A 21,826-nucleotide genomic window follows, 5' to 3' on the forward strand; every position below is an offset into this window, starting at 1 on the left:
GGTTATTTAGATCCTGATAGACCAGTGGTTCTCAACTGGGCAATTTTGCCCTCAGAGGACACATGGTGATGTCTAGAGACATTCCAGGTTGTCACCCTTAGGGGTGGTATGCTGCTGGCATCTACTGGGTAGGGACCAGGGATGCTGGCAAACATCCTACAATGCATGGGACAGCCCCACAACATAGAATGATCAGCCCCAAATGGCAATAGTGCTGAGGCTGGCAAATCCTTTTGAAGACTAGGCTGTGGATTTTGGATTTCATTCTAAGGGTGATGGAGAGTGGTAAGCAGAGAAGTGAGAGAACAGCCTGGCTCAGTTTTCTTTTATAAACCTAGAGTATTGGACCCAACTCTTCCAGCTCTGACATGCCAACCTTATCGGTCTAAATTTGGGTTGGAGAAAGAAGACTTCATAGTGTTGGAGAGCTCAGAATAAACAATCCATTCTCCTTGGGACGACTGAGCCCACTTCCTGGAGGACTTTTTTGTCTGGTGCTTGGGTTTCTGCTTGCAGCAAAGAAGAAAGGCCCAAGGAGGAAGCGGAAGGATGGGAATCGTAGCTTGGTCTTGATCTTGGTCTTGGAATCGTAGGTTGGCTTGCAGCTGTGCTGTGGCCTCTTCCAGTCTGAAGGAGACGACCCAAGACAAGTTCAGCTGAGGTAGTGAATGGGCTTCCCTCATATCTGTTGGAGAAAAATACAAACTCTTTGGTTGCTGTTAACATTTGTTCAGGCTAGAAACATGTATAAGAGAAAAATCTGAACCAATCCAAGGTTCATAGGTTTCACTAAGATGTCTCAGCCTCAGCGCTGTTGATATTTTGGGCCAGATTATCCTTTGTTGAGGTGGTGGTGGGGTTCTGGACGTTGTAGGATGTTTAGCAGCATCCCTGGTCTCCACCCACTAGATGTCAGGAACACCCCCCTCCCCAGCTGTGACAACTAAAAATGTCTGCAGACGTTGCCAATGTTCCTGGAGTTGATGGGAGGGCAGAACTGCCCCAGGTTGATGTAAGTTTAATGTGCCAGTACTTCACAGGTGTCCACAGCGATCACCGTAAATTCCATGATCCTTTGGGGGAGGAGGGTAGGTTGGGGAGATACTGAACTAGGTGGTCCGGTTTTTCTGTTCCCATCTTGGAAATTCCCTACCAGCTGGCTGCTGGTCTGCTTTTAAATTTAGTATCGATGTTTCTTCTAGGGAAGAAGGACCAGGAGGACTCTGGCTCCAGGAACTCTCCAGGAACATTTTTGCCCTCAGGTTATTAAAGCTGCAGTTTTTGATGCCCGAGTGGATGTTGTTCATAGGTGCATATGTTCCGGAGCAGAGGCCCTAGTGTAGGGCGGACCCTCCACTTGCTCCAGGGCTGGGTTAAGATTTGACCTTGAGTCCCCAAGTTCTGATCATTCTGGAACCTCTCATCACATGTTGTCTGCGAAAATAATTCTTTTTCTTTCTTTTTTTTTATTTTAACATTTTTTATTGATTTATAATCATTTTACAATGTTGTGTCAAATTCCAGTGTTCAGCACAATTTTTCAGTCATTCATGGACATATACACATTCATTGTCACATTTTTTTCTCTGTGAGTTATCATAACATTTTGTGTATATTTCCCTGTGCTATACAGTATAATCTTGTTTATCTATTCTACAATTTTGAAATCCCAGTCTATCCCTTCCCACTCTCCACCCCCCTGGCAACCACAAGTCTGTATTCTCTGTCTGTGAGTCTATTTCTGTCCTGTATTTACGCTTTGTTTTTGTTTGTTTGTTTGTTTTTGTTTTTGTTTTTTAGATTCCACATATAAGCAATCTCATGTAGTATTTTTCTTTCTCTTTCTGGCTTACTTCACTTAGAATGACATTCTCCAGGAGCATCCATGTTGCTGCAAATGGCATTATGTTGTCGGTTTTTATGGCTGAGTAGTATTCCATTGTATAAATATACCACATCTTCTTTATCCAGTCACCTGTTGATGGACATTTAGGCTGTTTCCATGTTTTGGCTATTGTAAATAGTGCTGCTATGAACATTGGGGTGCAGGTGTCATCCTGAAGTAGGGTTCCTGGATACAAGCCCAGGAGTGGGATTCCTGGGTCATACAGTAAGTCTATTCCTAGTCTTTTGAGGAATCTCCACACTGTTTTCCATAGTGGCTGCACCAAACTGCATTCCCACCAGCAGTGTAGGAGGGTTCCCCTTTCTCCACAGCCTCTCCAGCATTTGTCATTTGTGGATTTTTGAATGACGGCCATTCTGACTGGTGTGAGGTGATATCTCATTGTAGTTTTGATTTGCATTTCTCTGATAATTAGTGATATTGAGCATTTTTTCATGTGCCTTTTGATCATTTGTATGTCTTCCTTGGAGAATTGCTTGTTTAGGTCTTCTGCCCATTTTTTGATTGGGTTGTTTATTTTTTTCTTATTGAGTCGTATGAGCTGCTTATATATTCTGGAGATCAAGCCTTTGTCGGTTTCATTTGCAAAAATTTTCTCCCATTCCGTAGGTTGTCTTCTTGTTTTACTTCTGGTTTCCTTTGCTGTGCAGAAGCTTGTAAGTTTCATTAGGTCCCATTTGATTATTCTTGCTTTTATTTCTTCTAGGAGAAAATTTTTGAAATGTATGTCAGATAATGTTTTGCCTATGTTTTCCTCTAGGAGGTTTATTGTATCTTGTCTTATGTTTAAGTCTTTGATCCATTTTGAGTTGATTTTTGTATACGGTGTAAGGGAGTGTTCTAGCTTCATTGTTTTACATGCTGCTGTCCAGTTTTCCCAATACCATTTGCTGAAAAGACTGTCTTTATTCCATTGTGTATTCTTGCCTCCTTTGTCGAAGATTAATTGACCAAAAGTTTGTGGGTTCATTTCTGGGCTCTCTATTCTGTTCCATTGGTCTATATGTCTGTTTTTGTACCAATACCATGCTGTCTTGATGACTGTAGCTCTATAGTATTGTCTGAAGTCTGGGAGAGTTATTCCTCCAGCCTCTTTCTTTCTCTTCAGTAATGCTTTGGCAATTCTAGGTCTTTGATGGTTCCATATAAATTTTATTATGATTTGTTTTAGTTCTGTGAAATATGTCCTGGGTAATTTGATAGGGGTTGCATTAAATCTGTAGATTGCCTTGGGCAGTGTGACCATTTTAACAATATTGATTCTTCCAATCCAAGAGCATGGAATATCTTTCCATTTTTTAAAGTCTTCTTTAATTTCCACGAAAATAATTCTTAACTGTTAATCCCAGAAGTGGTCTCACTTCCCTGCAATATTGTTTCTGAAATATCAAATATCAAATTCTTGCTGAGAAATAGATTTCTCCCTTTTTCATTTGAAGTAGAGGTGGGGGGCATCCCCTGCTTCTCGGGGGCCCAGAGCCACACACCTGTTCTGCCTCAGTGAGAAGCCAGCATTGTCTTTCCTGCTTAAAAAACAAAAACCAAGAATGCACATGAGTTAGGGTAATATTATTTGTGCTTATCCTCACTAATTTATTAATTTTTTGTTTTTTTTCAGGGGGTGTTACTTAGAGTGTGTTTGTTTGTTTGTTTGTTTAATGGAGGTATTGGGGATTGAACCCAGGACCTTGTGAATGCTAAGCACGTGCTGTATCACTGAGCTATACCCTCCCCCACTAATTTATTTTTGAAATCCAAATGGTTAACCCTCTTTGGTTACTTTACTATTAATAGCAAGTTACTTGGGACTTTATGTTATGAAATCAAGAATATTCAGGAACAGGGCAACAAAGGGTGATGAGGCCACCGTGAAGGGTTCCCTCATTCTGTTCCATCTGTATGGAGTGCCCTTCCCGGCTCTATTTGCTGGACAGAATTCTATTTATTTTTCTTTCTTTTTTTCTAGCTTTACTGAGATACAATTGACATAAAACATTGTGTAAGTTTAAGGTGTACAACATGGTGATATATATACACATATATTTTGCAGTGATTACCGTGATAAGCTTAGTTAACACATCCTACCTATCTTTTAGGGCTTAACTCAAATGCCTCTTCCATGAAGCTTTCCGTGACCATGCCCCTCCCAAGAGTGGGTTGTGCTTCAGTCTGTCTTGCACTAGATCTGGTCCATATGGCTCCTTAATATTTAGGACCTATGATTTTTTTAATTGAGGTGAAATTCACAAAACATCAGCAGTTTAATCATTTGAAAGTACAGTTCAGTGTCATTTAGTACATTCTCAATGTTGTGTAACCATTCCCTCTGTCTAATTCCAGAACATTTCCATCACTCCAAAGGAGACCTTGTACCCATCAAGCAGTCACTCCCCATTTCCCCCTCCTCCCACATCCCGGCAACCACATTCTGCTTTCTGTCTCTCTGGATTTACCAATTCTGGATATCTCATAAATGGAATCACACAATATGTGATTTTGTGTCTGGCTTCTTTCACCTGGCATAATGTTTTTGACGTTCATCTGCCCAATAGTGTAGCGTGTATCAGTAGTTCCTTCGTTTTTATGACTGAATAACATTTTTATAATAACATGTTCTATCCATTCATCCATTGAAGGGCATTTGAGCTCTTTTCCGCCCTTTGGCTATTGTGGGTCGTGCAACTGTGAACATCGATGTACGAGTTTCTCTGTTCTCTTGGGTATATACCAAGGAGTGGAGTTGCTGGGTCATAAGGTATCTTTCTGGTTAATCTTCTAAGAAAAGGTCAAAGTGTTAGCCCAGTGACTGCATTATTTTCCATTCCCACCAGCAGTGTATTGAGTTCCATTTTCTCCACATCTGTGCCAATGTTTATTACCTTTTTGTTTTTTTTATAGCCATCCTAGTGAGTCTGAGGCCCTTAGAATTTTGATTTGTTAGTCTATCTTCCCTGCAGATTGGATTGTTGATGGCTGGATGGTGCTTTAATTACCAGGGACGTGGTATATAGGAGTTCATACAGGCCAGAAACTCACACAACATTGTAAACCAACTATAATTCAGTTTTTAAAATTAGTTGAATTTAATTTAAATGAATTAATTTTTTAAAAAAGAGTTAATGCATGGGCTGCACTTGCAGCCTGCCCTGACTTACGATATCCTGAAGATGTCTCTTGGCTTCTCTGAGCCTGAATTCTTTCATCTGTAAGATGGGGCCCTCTAGGGCGATGGAGGGGAAAAAGGAGATTCAGCCTTAGCTTGCTGGGGTCACTGCCTCGCCTCAGGTGACTTCTCAAGAAAGGTTTGCTGTTATTGTCACGATCATGACATTTGGTGCCTAGGACTCAGTAACTGTTGAATAAATGTTTGTTAAATAAATCAACCCTTCGATATTGCTCAATTAGCCCTCTTTTTTATGTCTACCAACTGATCCCCGAATTCCAGACAACTGTCTTGCAAATCGATCACTCCCAAGACAGTGGGATAGAGTGGCTGACTCAGTGGGACAGCTTCCCCGGAAAAAATACCGCAGGAGAACCTTGACTTGCGCATGCGCTCGGGGTGCGGTGGGCGGGGGGCCGGGGAGGGGGCAACGAGCGAATATCCCACAAAGTGAAGGAAGAATAAAAGCTTTGCTTTTTTTTTTTTTTTTTTTTGAGTTGAAAAACAACCTTTTTAGAAACAAGTTGACACCAGGAAGTGGCCTTGTTGACAGTGGGTGGCGGGGGCGGCAGTGGGGGGTTATGTTTAGTGGCTCCTGGGAGGGGAGTAGCTCTCCACTCTGGAAAGCTCTTCATACTCTGAAGAGGGCTTCAGGGCCCCTTAGGCGGTGAGAGCCCAGTTGCCTGCCTCTGATCCTCTCTCCTTCCATTTGTGGGATGAGCACCTGGGGTGGGCAGCCAGCCACCGGGGCAGCTTCCTCAGGCTCCCATGCACCTTTCCAGAATCCAGCTCTTACCGCCCTCCAGCCACACTGGCCTTCCCTCCGTCCCAGAACACAGCTCTTTTCACTTGCTGTTCCCTCTGCCTGTGTGTCCCCCTCCCCACGTCCTGTGATTCAGACCGCCGTGCACAGAGGCCTTGCCTGACACGTGGTGGCCCCCACATGGCCCCCATCGGTCAACCACTGTTACCCTGCCTAGTGTTTCTTGCTTTCTTATTTAATATTTATTATGTTTTTAAAGGAAATGTTTCTAACAGAGAATAATAAACACCCTTGGACCCATCTCCCACATTTGACAAGAGCTAATATTCTGCCCTATTTGCTTACTTCAGATCCCCCTTTTAATCAATTTTACTGAAGCATAATTTATATACAATAAATATACATTTTAAATAATGTAGTTTGTTGGGTATAGCTCAGTGGTAGAGCACCTGCTTAGCATGCAAGTGGTCCTGGGTTTGATCCCCAGTACCTCCATTAAAAAATAATAATAATAAAATAAAATGATAAGTAAATAAAACTAATTACCTCCCCCCCCAAAAAAAACAACAGAAAAGTGAATATATAGTTTGTTGATTTGGGGGCAAGTGTACCTGTGTAACCACCACCACAATAAAGATGCACAGTATTTCCTTCTCCCCAGAAAGGCCCTTCATCTCTCTTACCGTGCTGGAGTTTTCTTCCTGGTACTCAGCATCCTCTAAAATTCCCTCAGTGCTCTGTTTAGTGCTTAGTCTGTTTACTGTCTGTCTCCGCCACCATGAAGGCAGGGGCTGCATCTTGCTCCCCAGTCCAGGCACATAGTAGGCCCACAGTCAATCTATGGCACATAGTAGGCCCACAATGAATCTATGGAAGTCATGATACTGTATTCATTACCCTTGTGGGCACATCCTGATGTGGAGTAAGTTGCTAGAAATGGAACTTTTGGGTCAGAGGCCATTTACTATTTTTGTTATCACAAAAGAGACCTCTCTGCCCCTTTCTCTTGTCTGTCCGGTGTCTCCCAGCTTCAGCACTGTTGCCAGTTTGGACTGGAGCATCCTTTGGCAGCAGGGAGGGAGCAGTCCTGTGCATTGCAGGATGTTGAACAGCATCCCTGGCCTCCACCCACTAGATGCCAGTGGCACTCCCCATCCCCACCCCAGCATATCTCCAGACATTGACACATGTCCCCTGGGGGCAGAATTTTCCACAGTTGAGAACCACTGTCTATACGAAGGCTCATTTCTTGCCACCCAAAATTGTTTCTCAACTGAGCCCATCTCTCAACAAACTACCCTTGATGACTAGATTTGTTGAATCTATTTTTTTTTTACTCTTTTTAAAAAGTTTTTTTATTGAAGTATAGTCAATTTACAATGTTGTGTCAATTTCTCATGTATAGTGTAATAGTTCAGTCATACATATACATACAAATATTCATTTTCATATTCTTTTTCATTGTAAGTTACTACAAGATACTGAATATAGTTCCCTGTGCTGTACAGTAGAAACTTGCTGTTTATCTGTTTTACTCTGTATATGCAGCTCAGCTGACAATGCTACGAGTCCTGATCCCTGTCTCTGTACCTGCATCATGAGATGAGATACTGGTTAGTTTTAGAAGCAGGGACGGCATCGCTCTGACTTACAAAGCTGGGAGGAACAAAGTCCACAGGACAGAACTGGCTTCTCCCTGGCCTGGGCACCAGCAGAGTCCTTAGCCTTCCTTGCCTGGGGACAGATATGTCTGCAGAGTGGTGCTCAGGAGTTGCTGCAGTCTTCCAGGCTTCCAGAACAAAGAGAAGACCGCTAACAACTGTGTGTAAAGGGCTCTGAACGTCTTTGATCACTCAGGAAACTGAGTGGGCCATTCCTTTTTGAAAAACCTGCAAGCTTGTGTGCCCAGAGCAGGACAGCAGGACTGTAAAGGTGGGGATCCCATGACATGCAGAGGCAAGTCCCATCTAAGGGCACTGCACTGTGGCCAGATGTTTCCAGGTGGGAGTGTGGGCCTAGCCTTGCCAGACCTTTCTGTTTTTCAAGAAAAACAAGAAATCCAGATTTCTTTTTTAGTGTGAAAAATCTTGATTCTTGAATTTTATAAAAAGTAGCAAGTAATGATCTGTGTAAATATGATGTGGACCAAACAAAATGCATCTGCAGGCTGCCGTCTGCAGCCTCTTGAATTAATGTGCAAGATTGTTGTTTGGGGACTAACTCACTCAGTTCAGAAATCTTTTGGATTGGCTCTTCATCCAGTCAACACATTTTTTTGAGCATCTACTAGGTACCAAGCGTTGTTCTAGAGCTGCCACTTGGCATTATTTTGTTGACATGACTGACATCAAAAGGGGTAGAAATTACAGGTGAGTGGATGAAGGATGGATGGATGGATGGATGGATGGTGGGTGAATGGAGGGTGGATGGATGTGGTGGGTGGATCGAGGATGGATGGATGGTGGCTAGATCAATGGATGGATAGATAGAAGCATCTTATCTTTTAGAGATACAAACTAAAATATTACAGATAAAATAATATGATTTCTCAGAATTACTTCAGAATAATATGGGGAGTTGAATGAGGGTATGGGTAAATCAAGATTGGCCAGGCAGTGATAATTGTTGAAGCTGAGGGATGGTGGCCATGAGGAAGTTCCTTTTCCTCTGCCTTCTTTTGACTGTTTGGAAATTTCCCATACTAAAAATATTTGCTTTAATGTCCTTATCAGTTAGAAATGCACGCTAAAGGAAATATGGGTAAAATGACACCATGTCTGGGACTTGGTTTAAAATATTCAGCTCAAATTTTTTTTACAAGTCAGAGGATAAATATCCTAAGGTCTGAATGTGTTCCTCCTGACCCCAGATTCACATGTTGGAATCCTAGTGCCCAATGTGATCGTGTTAGAAAGTGGAACCTTTGGGAGGTGATTCGATCATGAAGGTGGAGCCCCCCCATGAATGGGATTAGTACCCTTATTAAAACTCCAGAGAGCTCCCTAGCCCTCTGCTAGGGATACAGTGAGAAGTGTGCGACCCTGAATAGGGCCCTCGTCCAACCATGCAGGCACCCTCGCCTTCCAGCCTCCAGAGCTATGAGAAATAAATCTCTGTTGTTTATAACCTACCTGATCTGTGAGTTGTTTTGTTATTATAGCAGCCGGTACGGACTAAGACAAGACAAAACATCCTCCAGCAAAATGTTGATCATTGACACAAGAGTGACAAATATATGGAGATTGATCAGACTGGCCTATTTACATATGGTTAAAATTTTCTACAATAAAAAAAATTTTTTAAAGGGACAGAGAAGTGGGGGCCTTCTGTTTTCTGGTACTTTAGGAATTATGGAGTCACGCACTCTGTGTGTGTGTGTGTGTGTGACTTTCCCCCAGGTGTGGTAGTGGGTACTCTTTAACATGGGATGTCAAAAAGTTCAAGCTTGCCTTGGTGGGGCTAGAAGCATGGTCTCTGTCGTGGACTCAACCTACAGGTTGAGAACAGATTTTTCACCCAGATAGTTGCTCTGCAGGGCAGTCTGCCTCCCAGGTATCCTGCTGGGAGACAGAAGAGGTTAGTGGTCAGAGTATCTGGAATCAGCCTCCCTGGGTCCAAATGCCAGCACTGCCGCTTTCTAGCTGTGTGGCCTTGGACATGTTTCTGAGCCTCTGTTTTTCCTTCTATTAAGTGGAATGCTCACATTTCACAGACTCATTATGAAGACTGAACTGATTATCATATGTAAAGTACTTAGCACAGTATTTGACATGTAGCATTTATTACCATTATTGATGCTTTTGTTACTACTATGTTGTTGCTGCTATTAAACATCCTTAGAGCAGGATGAACTTTCTGAGATAGACGGAAGAAAATAATTGGGGGTAGAGGCTAAAAGAAGTCAAAGAAAGAGGCACCCACTGTCAGCTGATCCACCCACAGAAGTCTGTTCGTGAGCTGCTGGAATCAATTTCCTGCATGGTGGATACAAAAGGAATACAAGAAAAATGCAACTTCCTGACCATATCCTTTCTCTGCAGAATGAGGTAGAACTGGGGGAGCTGCTTCTGTCACTGAATTATCTCCCAAGTGCTGGGAGACTGAACGTCGATGTCATTCGAGCCAAGCAACTTCTTCAGACGGATGTGAGCCAAGGTTCAGGTACAGTGCGAGCCCTCCTTCCCCCATTTCTTTAACAGGGCATCTATGTTTGTTTGACACAAGGGACCTGATTTTCTTTTGCTGCATTCTGGATACTACTGAACAATAAGACCCCGTGAGGGTAAAATAGCGTCCAGAATTAGGATGTTAGTTCAAGAGGGAAAGAAACGATCAGATGTCTCTTAGGAGGAGGCAGGTATGTGATGCCATCTCAGTAACCCCATTTGAATGTGGGGTTTGACTGAGACCAGGTGTGATAACTACTGAAATCTAGATCCTCTTTGTACACATGCAGCCCCCTGGGAAGTTGCCTTTTTAGACGCTATGCCTGCATTGGAGACCACATGCTCCAGGGGGCGGTAGCGTGCGTGGACCGTGCATTCTAACCTGAGACAGCGGCAGCCACACCCTGAGGTTTTTTCCCCCAACTCATTTCAAATGTACCATAAATCTTTATAAATCCCAGCTCTGAGCAGCCTATTGTATTTAAAGTGTCTACTTCATAGCACACCAATTCAAACATGACTTTTAATGAAATGGAACAGATTACTTTCCATCTGTATGTAGCTTCTCCCATGACAGCAAAGGATATTATCATGAAAGCAGCTATGGTTGCTGGGATCTCTTCAGCTCAGTGGTGGAAATACTGTCTTCTCTAAGTGCAATAGCTAAAATAAATTACTTTTGTTATAAAGTGACAGCTGAATTTAGAAGACAACTTGTATTCTCAAAAACCACATTATAAAAATAGGTTTTTGAAGGGATGGTATTAAGACTGGAGATTTTCAGACTCACCACAATGGGAGAGTCAGTATGATAAAATGATTAAGGATTCCAAAAGCAAACTGCCTAGAACCAAATCCTAGTTCTGCTTATAAATGGTGTGGCCTTGGGGAAGTTACTTAACCTCTATAAGCCTCAATTTCACCATCTGAAAAATTGGGGTGATAACAGTACTCATCTCATTGGGTTGTTTAAACAAATACAAAATTAGATAATGCACATGAATCTCTTTGTAAACTGTAATCTAAGAATGATAGTTGTAATTCTGCTGTCTCTGGGCTGTGGGCTCACTGACATGGTAATGGGTTTCTAAGGATAGAAAACCAGGACAGACAGGCCTTGGGTCTGGCTCTTCTTCCACCACTTTGCACTAAAGCAAATCATTTCCTATCTTGAGTCCTCAGTTTCTTCATCTGTAAAATGAATGCAATTCCTGATGTATGGGAGGAGCTTGATAAATCTTGGCTAGAGGAAGAGAGAAAGGGATGAGCAGATAAGCAGCTGCATGGGAAAAAGGAGAAATGTATGGATGGGAAAACGGATGAATGAAAGGAGGGGTAGATACTTGGACAGATGAATGGAAAGATGGACGGACTGACGGAAAAATGAAGATTTGAAGAATGGCTAGGTGATTTGGCTGTCAGATAAGATAGAAAGTTGGATGGATGGAAAAATGGATGAGTAAAGGATGGGTAGGAGGTTGGAATGGATGAATGGATGAATGGATTGGATTTCATGATCTCCAACATTCTATGATTCTGTGTCCAATTCTTAGACCCCTTTGTGAAAATCCAACTGGTACATGGACTCAAGCTTGTGAAAACAAAGAAGACATCCTTCTTGAGAGGCACAATTGATCCTTTCTACAATGAATCCTTCAGCTTCAAAGTTCCCCAAGAAGAACTGGAAAATGCCAGCCTCGTGTTTACAGGTAGGTTAGCATTCCAGACATTGATGAACCCCAGGTGAGGCATAATCAGCCTATTGTCCTAGAGGTAGAAGGCATTCAAGAGGGTGATGTTTAAGAACTTCATGTCTGGTATTCAGCTACCTGGGTTTGAATTCACTTATCTTTTGTGGACTTGGACAAGATTCATAGAACTATAAACTATAATCTTTACAAATATAAATTTTGGAGCCAGATTTCCTGGTACTTCTACGTAAGTGCTGAAGCCTTGGGCAAGTTGCTTAGCCTCTCTGAGCCTCAGTTTCTTCATCTATAAAATATGGGCAATAATAGTATTTGCTTTATAGGTTTGTTGTGAAGGTTAAGTGGCTTACAACTTTTGAGATAATAGTAAGTGCTCACTATGTTAGCTCTGATGATGTGATTCAAGTAGCTTATGGTCTAATAGGGAAACATGAGAAAGTGGGATCACCTAACTCAGAGAGGAGGATTTTGAAAGGCTTCCCAGAGGACATGGTATTTAAGTAGAAGCTTCATGTGCGACACTCTGGTTGAATCTATTATTTCCAATATGTAATTTAATCTACTATTTCTAGGTGTGTTAATTATCTATTGCTGTCAAACAAATCACCCCCAAGTTTAGTGGCCTAAAACAATGAGCATTTATTATCTCATAGTTCCTGTGGGTCAAGAGTCCAGGCATAGCTTTGTTGGGTGCTTTTGGCTGAGATTCTCTGACAAAGCGGCAATCAAGGTATTGCCTGGGACTGTAGTCTCATCTGAAGGCTCAACTGGGAAGAAAGAGAGGGGGAATCTGTTTTCAAGCTCACTGACACAGTTGTTGGCAGGATTCAGTTCCTTGCAAACTGTTGGCTGGGGGGGGGGCTCACTTTTTTCCTGGGTGTTATCCCCAATTCCTTTCCACATGGGCTGCTTCACAGCGCAACTCACAACATGGCAGATGGTTTCCACTAGAGTTGGCAAGTGAGGGAGTAAGAGAGGGCAAACAAGATGGAAGCCAGCCTTTTTGTAACCTAGCCTTGGAAATGACATCCTATTGCTTTTGCCATATTCTACTCATTAGAAGCAACTCACTAAGTCCAGCTCACATGCAAGGGGAGAGGATTACCCAAGGGTAGGAATACTGAGAGATAGGGATCATTGGGAGCCATTTTAGAAGCTGCCTTTCACAACATAGAATTAATAGAGGTAATGGTTATTATTTCCTGTGTCCTCTTCACAGACTTCACCTATATGATTGCTAGTATTCATCATAACCTACCCTGTCAAGTCAATATCATCCTCATCAACTTACAGAGATGGGGACTGGGGCTTAAAACATAAGCAGTCCACCCAGGGTCTCAAGCTGGTCGTCAGGATTCAAGCTCTGGTCTTGCTAGCTCCTAAGATCAAGGGATCCACATTTCCTCAAGCACCCAAGTAGTGCTGGCTTTGGGGGTCTGACATCATACTTGAAGGAGTCCTGCTCCAGAGTAATTGGAAACCCTCATCTGTTTAGATCTAGTCTACAGTCCTTGGCTGTAGGTCCCCCAAGAAAGCAGGCCATGGCTGAAAATTCTTGCATACAAGTCTTCCTCTGCACAAGCTTATTGCTTCTCATCACCGAGATTGCAAGTGTTCTGTGCTCCAAGACCCCTCTGAGGCAGGCTGGTTCTGGGCTTTCTCAAGGTCTGTCACCCAGAGAGTCTGCATCCTGTGAAGGATGCCTGCCCCAGCAGGTGTAACGCTCCTATCTGATACAGCCTGTCATGGCTTCTGTCCTGATTGAGTTACCAATAGATGAGGGCCCCCCTCTCCACAAGGTTTCAGGTCAAGACAGAAGACAGTAATTCCACTGACTCCTTAGAGGTGGCAAGCAGGCAGTGGAAACAATATTGAACTAAGCCTGGGTCCAAGCATGGAATACCGATTCCTACATCCTTACCGAGAACAAAGGACTTAATGTTGCAGGTTTAGATCAGGAGGGGATTCGGGGTGGGGGGTGCATAGAGAGAGCCCAGATGGAAAGTTCTAACACTTTTATACTTTACTTAAATTTTTTCTCTTTTTTCTATTTTTATTGAAGTATAGTCAGTTTACAGTGTTGTGTCAATTTCTGGTGTACAGCACAATCCTTCAGTCATATAGGAACATACATATGTTCGTTTTCATATTTTCACCATAGGTTACTACAAGATATTGAATATAGTTCCTTGTGCTATACAATATGAACTTGTTGTTTATCTATTTTATGTATATTAGTTAGTATGTGCAAATCTCGAACTCCCAATTTATCCCTTCCCACCCCCTTCCCTCCCAGTAACTGTAAGTTTGTTTTCTATGTCTGTGAGTCTGTTTCTGTTTTGTAAATAAGTTCATTTGTCTTTTTTTTTCAGATTCCACATATAAGTGATATCATATGGTATTTTTCTTTCTTTTTCTGGCTTACTTCACTTAAAATGACATTCTCCAGTTCCATCCACGTTGCTGCAAATGGCATTGTTTTATTCTTTTTTATGGCCGAGTAATATTCCATTGTATAAAAATAACACAACTTTTTTATCCAGTCATCTGTTGATGGATATTTAGATTGTATCCATGTCTTGGCTATTGTAAATAGTGCTGCTATAAACATTAGGGTGCATGTGTCTTTTTGAATTAAGGTTTTCTCTGGATATATGCCCAGGAGTGGGATTGTATATGTTACTTAAAATTTTATGCTAGAAGTAGCACATGCTTGTTGTGAGTGGCACAAGTGAAAGATGTGTATGGAGGGAGAATCAGAAGAGCAGAGGGGTTAAATGCATATTCTGGGTCCTGACTTTGTGGCCTGGGGCAAGATCTGTGTGCGTTGGTTTTATCATCTATAAAATGGGTATAACCATGGAAGGAGACCTCAAAGGATTGTTAGGTGGATTAAATGTGATCCCTTCATAGTCAGTGCTGAGCATGGTGCCTAGCAGAGAGCAAGCCCTCAGTTAATGGTTAACTATTATTAAAAGGAAATTTTACTCTCTTCCTCACCCCCATTCTAGTCCCTTCTCCCCAAAGTCACCCCTTTTAACATACTGGTGTGTATCACGCCACACTTTTTCCCTTGTTGACACAAACATCATCCACATATGGAAGATTTGGCTCCTTTAAAAAATGATTCATTAATTCAAGAACTGTGTATTAAGCACCTTCACTGTGCCAGACACTGTCTCCAAGTGCTGGGAATGTCATAGTGAATAAAACACAATCCCTGCTCTTGTGGAGGTTTCTGGACCATTCTGCGGACATCACTCTGAAACTTGCTTTTGTTTCAGTAACTGTGAGTGTGTTTAGTTCCTCCAGGTCAATGCCAATAGGCAAGGCTGTAATTTTTTATTTTTAGTAATTGCATCATATACCATCACGTGGTATACTATGATAAAAAGCAGAGGCAGTTCATCCTGGGAGAGCTGAGAGGTGTGTGACAGAGCTGGAGAGAGTGGTAGGATCTCTGGAGGACCCTCCCCAGAAAAATACACAGAAGGACAGAAAATTTTGTATACAGTGCAAAGGTTTTTCGAACCCCTTGAATCCCATATGAGACCCCCACATGGCAGAAGCTCCAAGCTGGAGCGGGACTCCCAGCCCCACCCCTTGTTCATCTCTCACTTGACCCCCGAACTTCACGGGACAGTCATCAGCTGCGCCCAGCAGACAAGGCCTCCTGTGCTCTCCATTCGTGTGGAAGACCTGATTCTCTCATTTAAAGGTGGGGGTTGTGGGCCCCTAGCTCTGGTTTCTCACCTCAGGTTGAAAGCCCATTGAAAATACTCTTTATGAGAATAAAATAATGCCATTTGCAGCAACATGGATGGACCTAGAGATAGTCATTCTAAGTGAAGCAAGCCAGAAGGAGAAAGAAAAATACCACATGATATCACTCATATGTGGAATCTAAAAAAAAGAAAAAGAAAAAAAGGACACTAGGAACTCATCTACAAAACAGAAATAGACTTGCAGACATAGTAAACAATCTTATGGTTACCAGGGAAAGGGGGTGGGAAGGGATAAATTTGGGAGTTTGAGATTTACAAATGTTAGCCACTATATATAAAAATAGATTTTAAAAAAGTTTCTGCTGTATAGCACAGGGAACTATGTTCAATATCTTGTAATAACCTTTAATGAAAAAGAATATGAAAACGAATATATGTATGTATATGCATGACTGGGACAGTGTGCTGTACACCAGAAATTGACATATTGTAACTGATGGTACTTTAATTAAAAATAAATAAATAATAAAAAAATAAAAAGTACGAAAAGAAAAGAAAAGAAAAGAAAATATTCTTTATGGAGAAGGAAGGATTGCCCATGCCCCCTTAAGTAACCTGGCTGCACTTTCAAATCGGCTGGGAGCTTTAAAGTGTTGCCAGATCTCCCCTCCAGAGACTCTTGATTCAACTGGACTAGGCTGGGGTCCTGAGCGCTCTGTAAATATCTATATTTTTAAAGCAACCCAGATATTTCTAATATTCAGTCAGGGTTCAGAACCACAGCTGTGACTGGAAATCCCAGTTGGGGGTGGCATTTTATATAAAGGCCACTGGCTGGAATGATAAAGAATTGTGAATTGAGCTGGTATCTATCCAGGCAAAGCTATGATCCTGCTGAATTCAAATCTGTAAGGTTCTGACTTGCTTTATTTATCAACTAGGGGAAAGAGCTGTCACCTCCAGGCTAAGGATCTGAAACCCAGCCCATTAGCTTGTTTCCAAACACTTCAGAACAAAAAGAAGGTTGATCTGCAATTTAAGCAGTCGCTGAGAATCCTGGTAAAAGCCTGTAATTAGCTGGTGGGCTGGGTTTTCTGAGCAGTTCCGCTCCTGTGTGGGATGAGGGTTCTTCTGCAGTTTTCAGTCAGGTGATTTCTGCAGCTGAAGTTGAAAAGAAAAGAAAGGGGGAAATTGCTTTTCAGCTCCTGAGACAGCAGCATGCGGTCCCGAGGCTTTCCGGAAGGTAAAGTGTAGTTGGCCACTGAGGTGATTGGGCTGTTATTGGAAGTAGGGGGAAAAAGAAATACAGCTCGATAACAGCTCTTTGGAAAATTAAAAATAGAATGCCATATGATCCAGCAAGTCTTCTTCTGGGTATATACCCAAAAGAATTGAAGGCAGAGTAACTTAACGATGAAAAAGAATATGAAAATGAATATATGTATGTTCCTATATGACTGAAGCGTTGTGCTGTACACCAGAAATTGGCACAATGTAAACTGACTATACTTCAATAAAAATATATTAAAATAGAAAAAAAGAGAATTGAAAGCAGGACTCAAACAGACATTTGTACACCTGTGTTCATAGCAGCATTATTCACAACGGCTAAAATGGGGAAGCCACCCAGGTGTCTGTGGATGGATAAATGGATAAATAAAACGTGGTGTATACATATAGTGGAATGTTCTTTAGCTTTCAAAGGAAGGAATTTGTGACATGGATGAACCTAGAGGGCCTTATGCTAAGTATTAAGCAAGATATAAAAGGACAAATACTGTGTCATTCCATTTATATGAGGTACTTAGAGTAGTCAAATCGATAGAGACAGAAAGTAGAGTAATGGGGTGGGGAGAATAGGGGTTCTTGTTTAATGAGTTCAGAGCTTTAGTTTGGGAAGATGAAAGATTCTGGAGATGGATGGTGGTGATGACTTCACGGTGTGAATTGTCTTAATTGTTGTGGACACAGGGGGGTGGCCGGTCAGTGAGCCAGTGACACGCAGGTTGGTGAAAGAATTTACCAGAGGTTAAGGGTAAGGATAGAAAGGAGTTTATTTTAGACAACAGCGGGTCACACAGGCGAGGGGTGCCTGTGTGAGCACCGAGGGCCGCTTGTGGGGAGATCTTTTATAAGGTAGGGTCACCGGGTGCCTGATCGGCTTGTGCACACGTCTCTGATTGGTTGTAGGTGAGGTCAGAGGTTTAGGGTCCATGAAGGGCAGTGGGGTTTGACTCTGATAAAGTAGGCATTACCCGGGGCTATTGGTCTGTTAGGGAACCAAACCCAGCAAAGAATGTCAGACATCTGAGAGCCCAGGAATGGGGGGTCGTCGGACTCTGAAGGACGTCAATGGGCCCAACATCAATGCCTCAGACTTTAGCAGACCTAGGCATCCCACGGGGTTTGGTTAAAATGCAGATTCTGACGCAGTCTGGAGTGGGCCCTGGGGCTCTGCATTTCTAGCAGCGCCCAGGTAACGCCGATGCTGCAGGTCTGCAGACCGTGCTTTGGGGAGCAGATACATAGAAGACCCAGGAAGTGCATCAGGGTGAGCGACAGTGTCTTTCTGCCTATGTTAGAATCCAACTCTCCGGCAGTGACCCTCACCTCTGCACGTCGTCAGATGTCCTAACCCCATCTTACGTTGGTGTTATGTCGGGACTATTTAAAATCCTGATGCCCAGGCTCTGGCCCAGAGCAACTGAATTGGCCAGGGCATCTGTATCTGTGGAGGGGGCGGGGAGCTGTATTTCTCAAAGCTCCCCAGGTGGTTCTCTGCACAGCCTGGATTGGCAAGCGTTTGCCTGTACTGTTCTGCCTCCCCCCTCCCCACCCCGCTGTCTGCTTGGAGGCTTCCCAGGCCCCTCTGTGAAAATGAGTTCCAAGGCACCTGGTCTGTTTTCCATAATTGCTTGGCTTTCTGCAGCTGTAGCATCAAATTGGTTAATTGAATCTGCTGGTGAGAGAGATGGGGAGGCGTAGAGGAGAATGAGATGGGAGGTCTGGAACCCAGGGCTGCCACCCTCTTGCCTGGAAAGACCTCAGGGTTGAGTGGGCACCAGGGGACATGCTGGAAGAGTGTCTGGGTTTGGGAAGCGGGGCGGTGTGGAGAAGCTGAGGGTTTCCAGCAGAGGAGAGAAGGGCAACCCCGTCTGAGAGGGGCATAGCCTTCTGCGAGAGCCAGAAACTCCACTGAGATCAAGATGCTGTGGGTTTGTTCTGGGGCACAGATGTTCCCCAGCATCTGGCCTCAGCCCACCACTATGCCCCACCTCCTCTCTGTAGCCTCCCCGCAGCCTCTGACTTTTCCCCTCCCAGCCCGACTCACTGGGCACCAGGCCCAGCTCTGCCTCCTAGAGATGGGTGCATGGGCCATTCAGAGCATGGATTGAAGGGTGATATAATTTGGTTCAAATGTCACCTTTACCACTGAGCAAGTATGTGTGATCGTGGGCAGTTGATACCCCTCTTCTGAATCTCTGTTTCTTCCTCTGTTATAACCTTCTAGTCTCAATACGTCAGTCATAAAAAACTTAAGACAATGCCTTGTAATATAGTTAGTGCTCAATAAATACCAGGTATGATGGTGGTGGTGGTGGTGATGGAGATGGTGAGATGGATGGACCCCGCCATCAAGGAGTGGAATTACCCAGACTTGGGTTTGAATCTTGGCCCCACTCTTCATCCGCTGTGTGTGACTTCAAGCAAATGAGTCCAGCTGTCTGAGTCCCAACTCTCTCTTGTGTAAAATGTAACAGATCGTTCCTCTCATCCAAATCAGCCTGTAGACCTGTCCATCCCAGAAGTGACTCTTTGGAAATTCATGCCTGCTGTTGTAATAATTGCAGTGTGTGTGTGAGAGTGGAAACGCTGGCGCTTTTGAGGTTTTCTCCCCAGCCTCTGTCTCCCTCACCTAGTCACCATCACCCCTAAGCTGCCAGCTGGTACAGCGTCCAGGAGCCAAGGATTGACACAAAGCTGTGCCGACTCAGCCACACAACCAGGCCGGTTTGTGCTGCCTGCAGTGCCCTGGGGTTGGCAGTGTGTGAGGAGCTGGCAGTAGGCACTTGGCCCCAGACCCCGTCATGGGAAGTGGGAGGCAGAGTGGAAAGATTGAAGCCTCCACTTTCTAGCCAAAGGGCCTTGAAAGTGGGCCCCCGGGAGGAGCCAGAGTGAGAAAGATTACAGAGAGGGATCAGTTCCAGAAGGGATCCCACAAGCTTATGTATGAACTCCTGAGCTCATCCCCGGGCTGCACGTGAGTCGAGATGACCCTAAACAGTGTATCAGAAGGGGTTGGGGAGGGGATAGCTCAGTGGCAGAGTGCATGCTTAGCATGCATGAGGTCCTGGGTTCAATCCCCAGTACCTCCATTAAAACAAAAAAGTAAATAAATAAACCTAATTATCTCCCCTCTTCAAAAATAATTAAAATTAAAACAAAAACAGTGTATCGGAGACTTTGAGAACTGAACCACAGGGTAGACCACCGCCCAGGTCCCAGGCTAGCCCCTGGGGGACACACATGAGGGACAGATAGGAATAGCACTGCAGAGGCTTTGAAAACTGACCTGGCATTGGAATAACAGCATATGATGCCAGGTTAGAACTTGTGGTCTGAACCTAATCTGTAATCGGTTGCCCGCTACAATTTGAAAAATCAACATATTCAATAGAATTTAAATAAGACCTGGAATCTCATAATATAATATTCAAAATGTCCAGGATACAACCCCAAATTACCTGAATTATGAAGAACCAACAAAATCTGGAAAGTTCTTAGAGAAAATATAATGAGCAGACACCAACCACAAGATGACCCAGATACTGGAATTATCAGACAAAGATACTAATGTAGCTCCTATAACCATGCTCCAGGGAGTAAGGGTGAATCCTCTAGAAAAGAATGATAAGATAGAGATCGGCAGATAACAGGTATAGAAGATAGAAAAAAAGAACTAAATGGAAATGTTAGAACTGAAAAATGTAATAACTGAAAGAAGATATTCACTAGATGAACTCAATAGCCAAATGGAGGTGACAGAGGAAAGTGAACTTGAAAAGAGATCAAGAGAAATTAGGCAATCTGAACAATGGAGAATAAAAAGATTTGGAGAAAAGAGGAACAGAAGGGGGAAAAAAACCAGACCTATGGGAAAATATTTTAAAAATCTGGTTTTTCTATCACATGAATCCCAGAAGGAGAGAGGGGTGGGGAGCATTGGGATGGGGTTGGGTGACTTACCCCCCAGAAGACGTGAGTTCCTTACCAGGGGTAAGACCCCAGCTCAGCAGAACCACTACCATCCTTTTCTTCCCAGAAAAGCATCAGCAAGTCATGAGGAGATGGTATTGGTCTGTGGTCAGAGTCAGCCAGACTTGGCTCTGTGTGACTGTGGGCAAGTTGCTTTGCCTCTCTGAACCTCAGTTTCCATGTCTGAACAGTAGGGGTAATAGTACTTGTAGTTACCATGTACTCATTATCTTATTTAATCTTTCCGCAAACGTATAAGGTATAATCTCTGTGGCCATTTTTCAGTTGGGGAAAGATGAAGCTCAGGGAAGGGAAGTGTGATGATCTGTGTCCACTGAGAGATCATCCCCTCAAGCCTGTCCTCACTGCGGATGCCAGCCTCAAGCTCAGGGGTCCCCAGGACCACCCTCACGTCAGGCCAATTAGCTACAAATTCAGGGATCCCTGTGACCACCCTCAGGGTCAGTGATTTACCAGGAAGACTCACAGAACTCAGTAAAGCACGACTTGTGACTACAGTTTGGCGATAGTGAAAGGATGCAGATTAAAGTCAGCCCAGGGTCCAGAAGGGTCCAGTCATCTCCGCACGGAGTCATGGGCAGTGGTACCTCCTCCTGGTCACTCAGAGTGACAATGTGCACAGACTGTTGCCAGCCAGGGAAGCTTACTGAGACTTTGGTGTCCAGAGTTTCGGCTGGGGCTTGACCACATCCTGTCCAGTGACTGACATTTAGTCTCCAGCACCTCCTGGAGATCCTGCTAATGCCTTTAGTCATCAGTTTCTCCAGGGGTCTGAGCCGAAAGCTCCCATCATAAATCACCTAGTGAGAGAATCCCATGGCCAGAGCTCCCAGGCAAACAAAGGCACTCCTGCAGGACATTCCAGGGGCCCGGAGATCACCACCCAGGGGCCAAGGGCAGACCGCAGACCTCTCTTTGGGTAGGTGAATTCTTCACTGCACAGTAAGTAGTCACTTGTTTCAAGTCACCCAGCTGGTGAGTGGTTGAGCCAGGCTTCCCACTCAGTCTGATTGGTTCCAGAGCCTTCCTCACTGTTAACCATCCACTTGACATGTGTATGAGTCACCCGGGGACCTTGTTAAAGTGCAGGTTCTGAATCCATAAGTCTGAGATGGGA

The 21,826-nt window shown here is 43.6% G+C and overlaps 1 protein-coding gene across 1 annotated transcript in view; it reads left to right on the forward strand.

Annotated features, from left to right (window-relative positions):
- Window positions 1-21,826, forward strand: part of SYT17 (synaptotagmin 17) — a 71,704-nt gene that overhangs the window by 30,698 nt on the left and 19,180 nt on the right. Inside the window, exons 6-7 of the mRNA XM_032460964.1 lie at window positions 9,873-9,993; window positions 11,552-11,707. Coding sequence (XP_032316855.1) covers window positions 9,873-9,993; window positions 11,552-11,707 — 277 coding nt within the window. The remainder of the gene's footprint in view (window positions 1-9,872; window positions 9,994-11,551; window positions 11,708-21,826) is intronic.

Source organism: Camelus ferus, chromosome 18 (genome assembly GCF_009834535.1).
Source record: "Camelus ferus isolate YT-003-E chromosome 18, BCGSAC_Cfer_1.0, whole genome shotgun sequence".
Lineage (NCBI taxonomy): Eukaryota > Metazoa > Chordata > Mammalia > Artiodactyla > Camelidae > Camelus > Camelus ferus.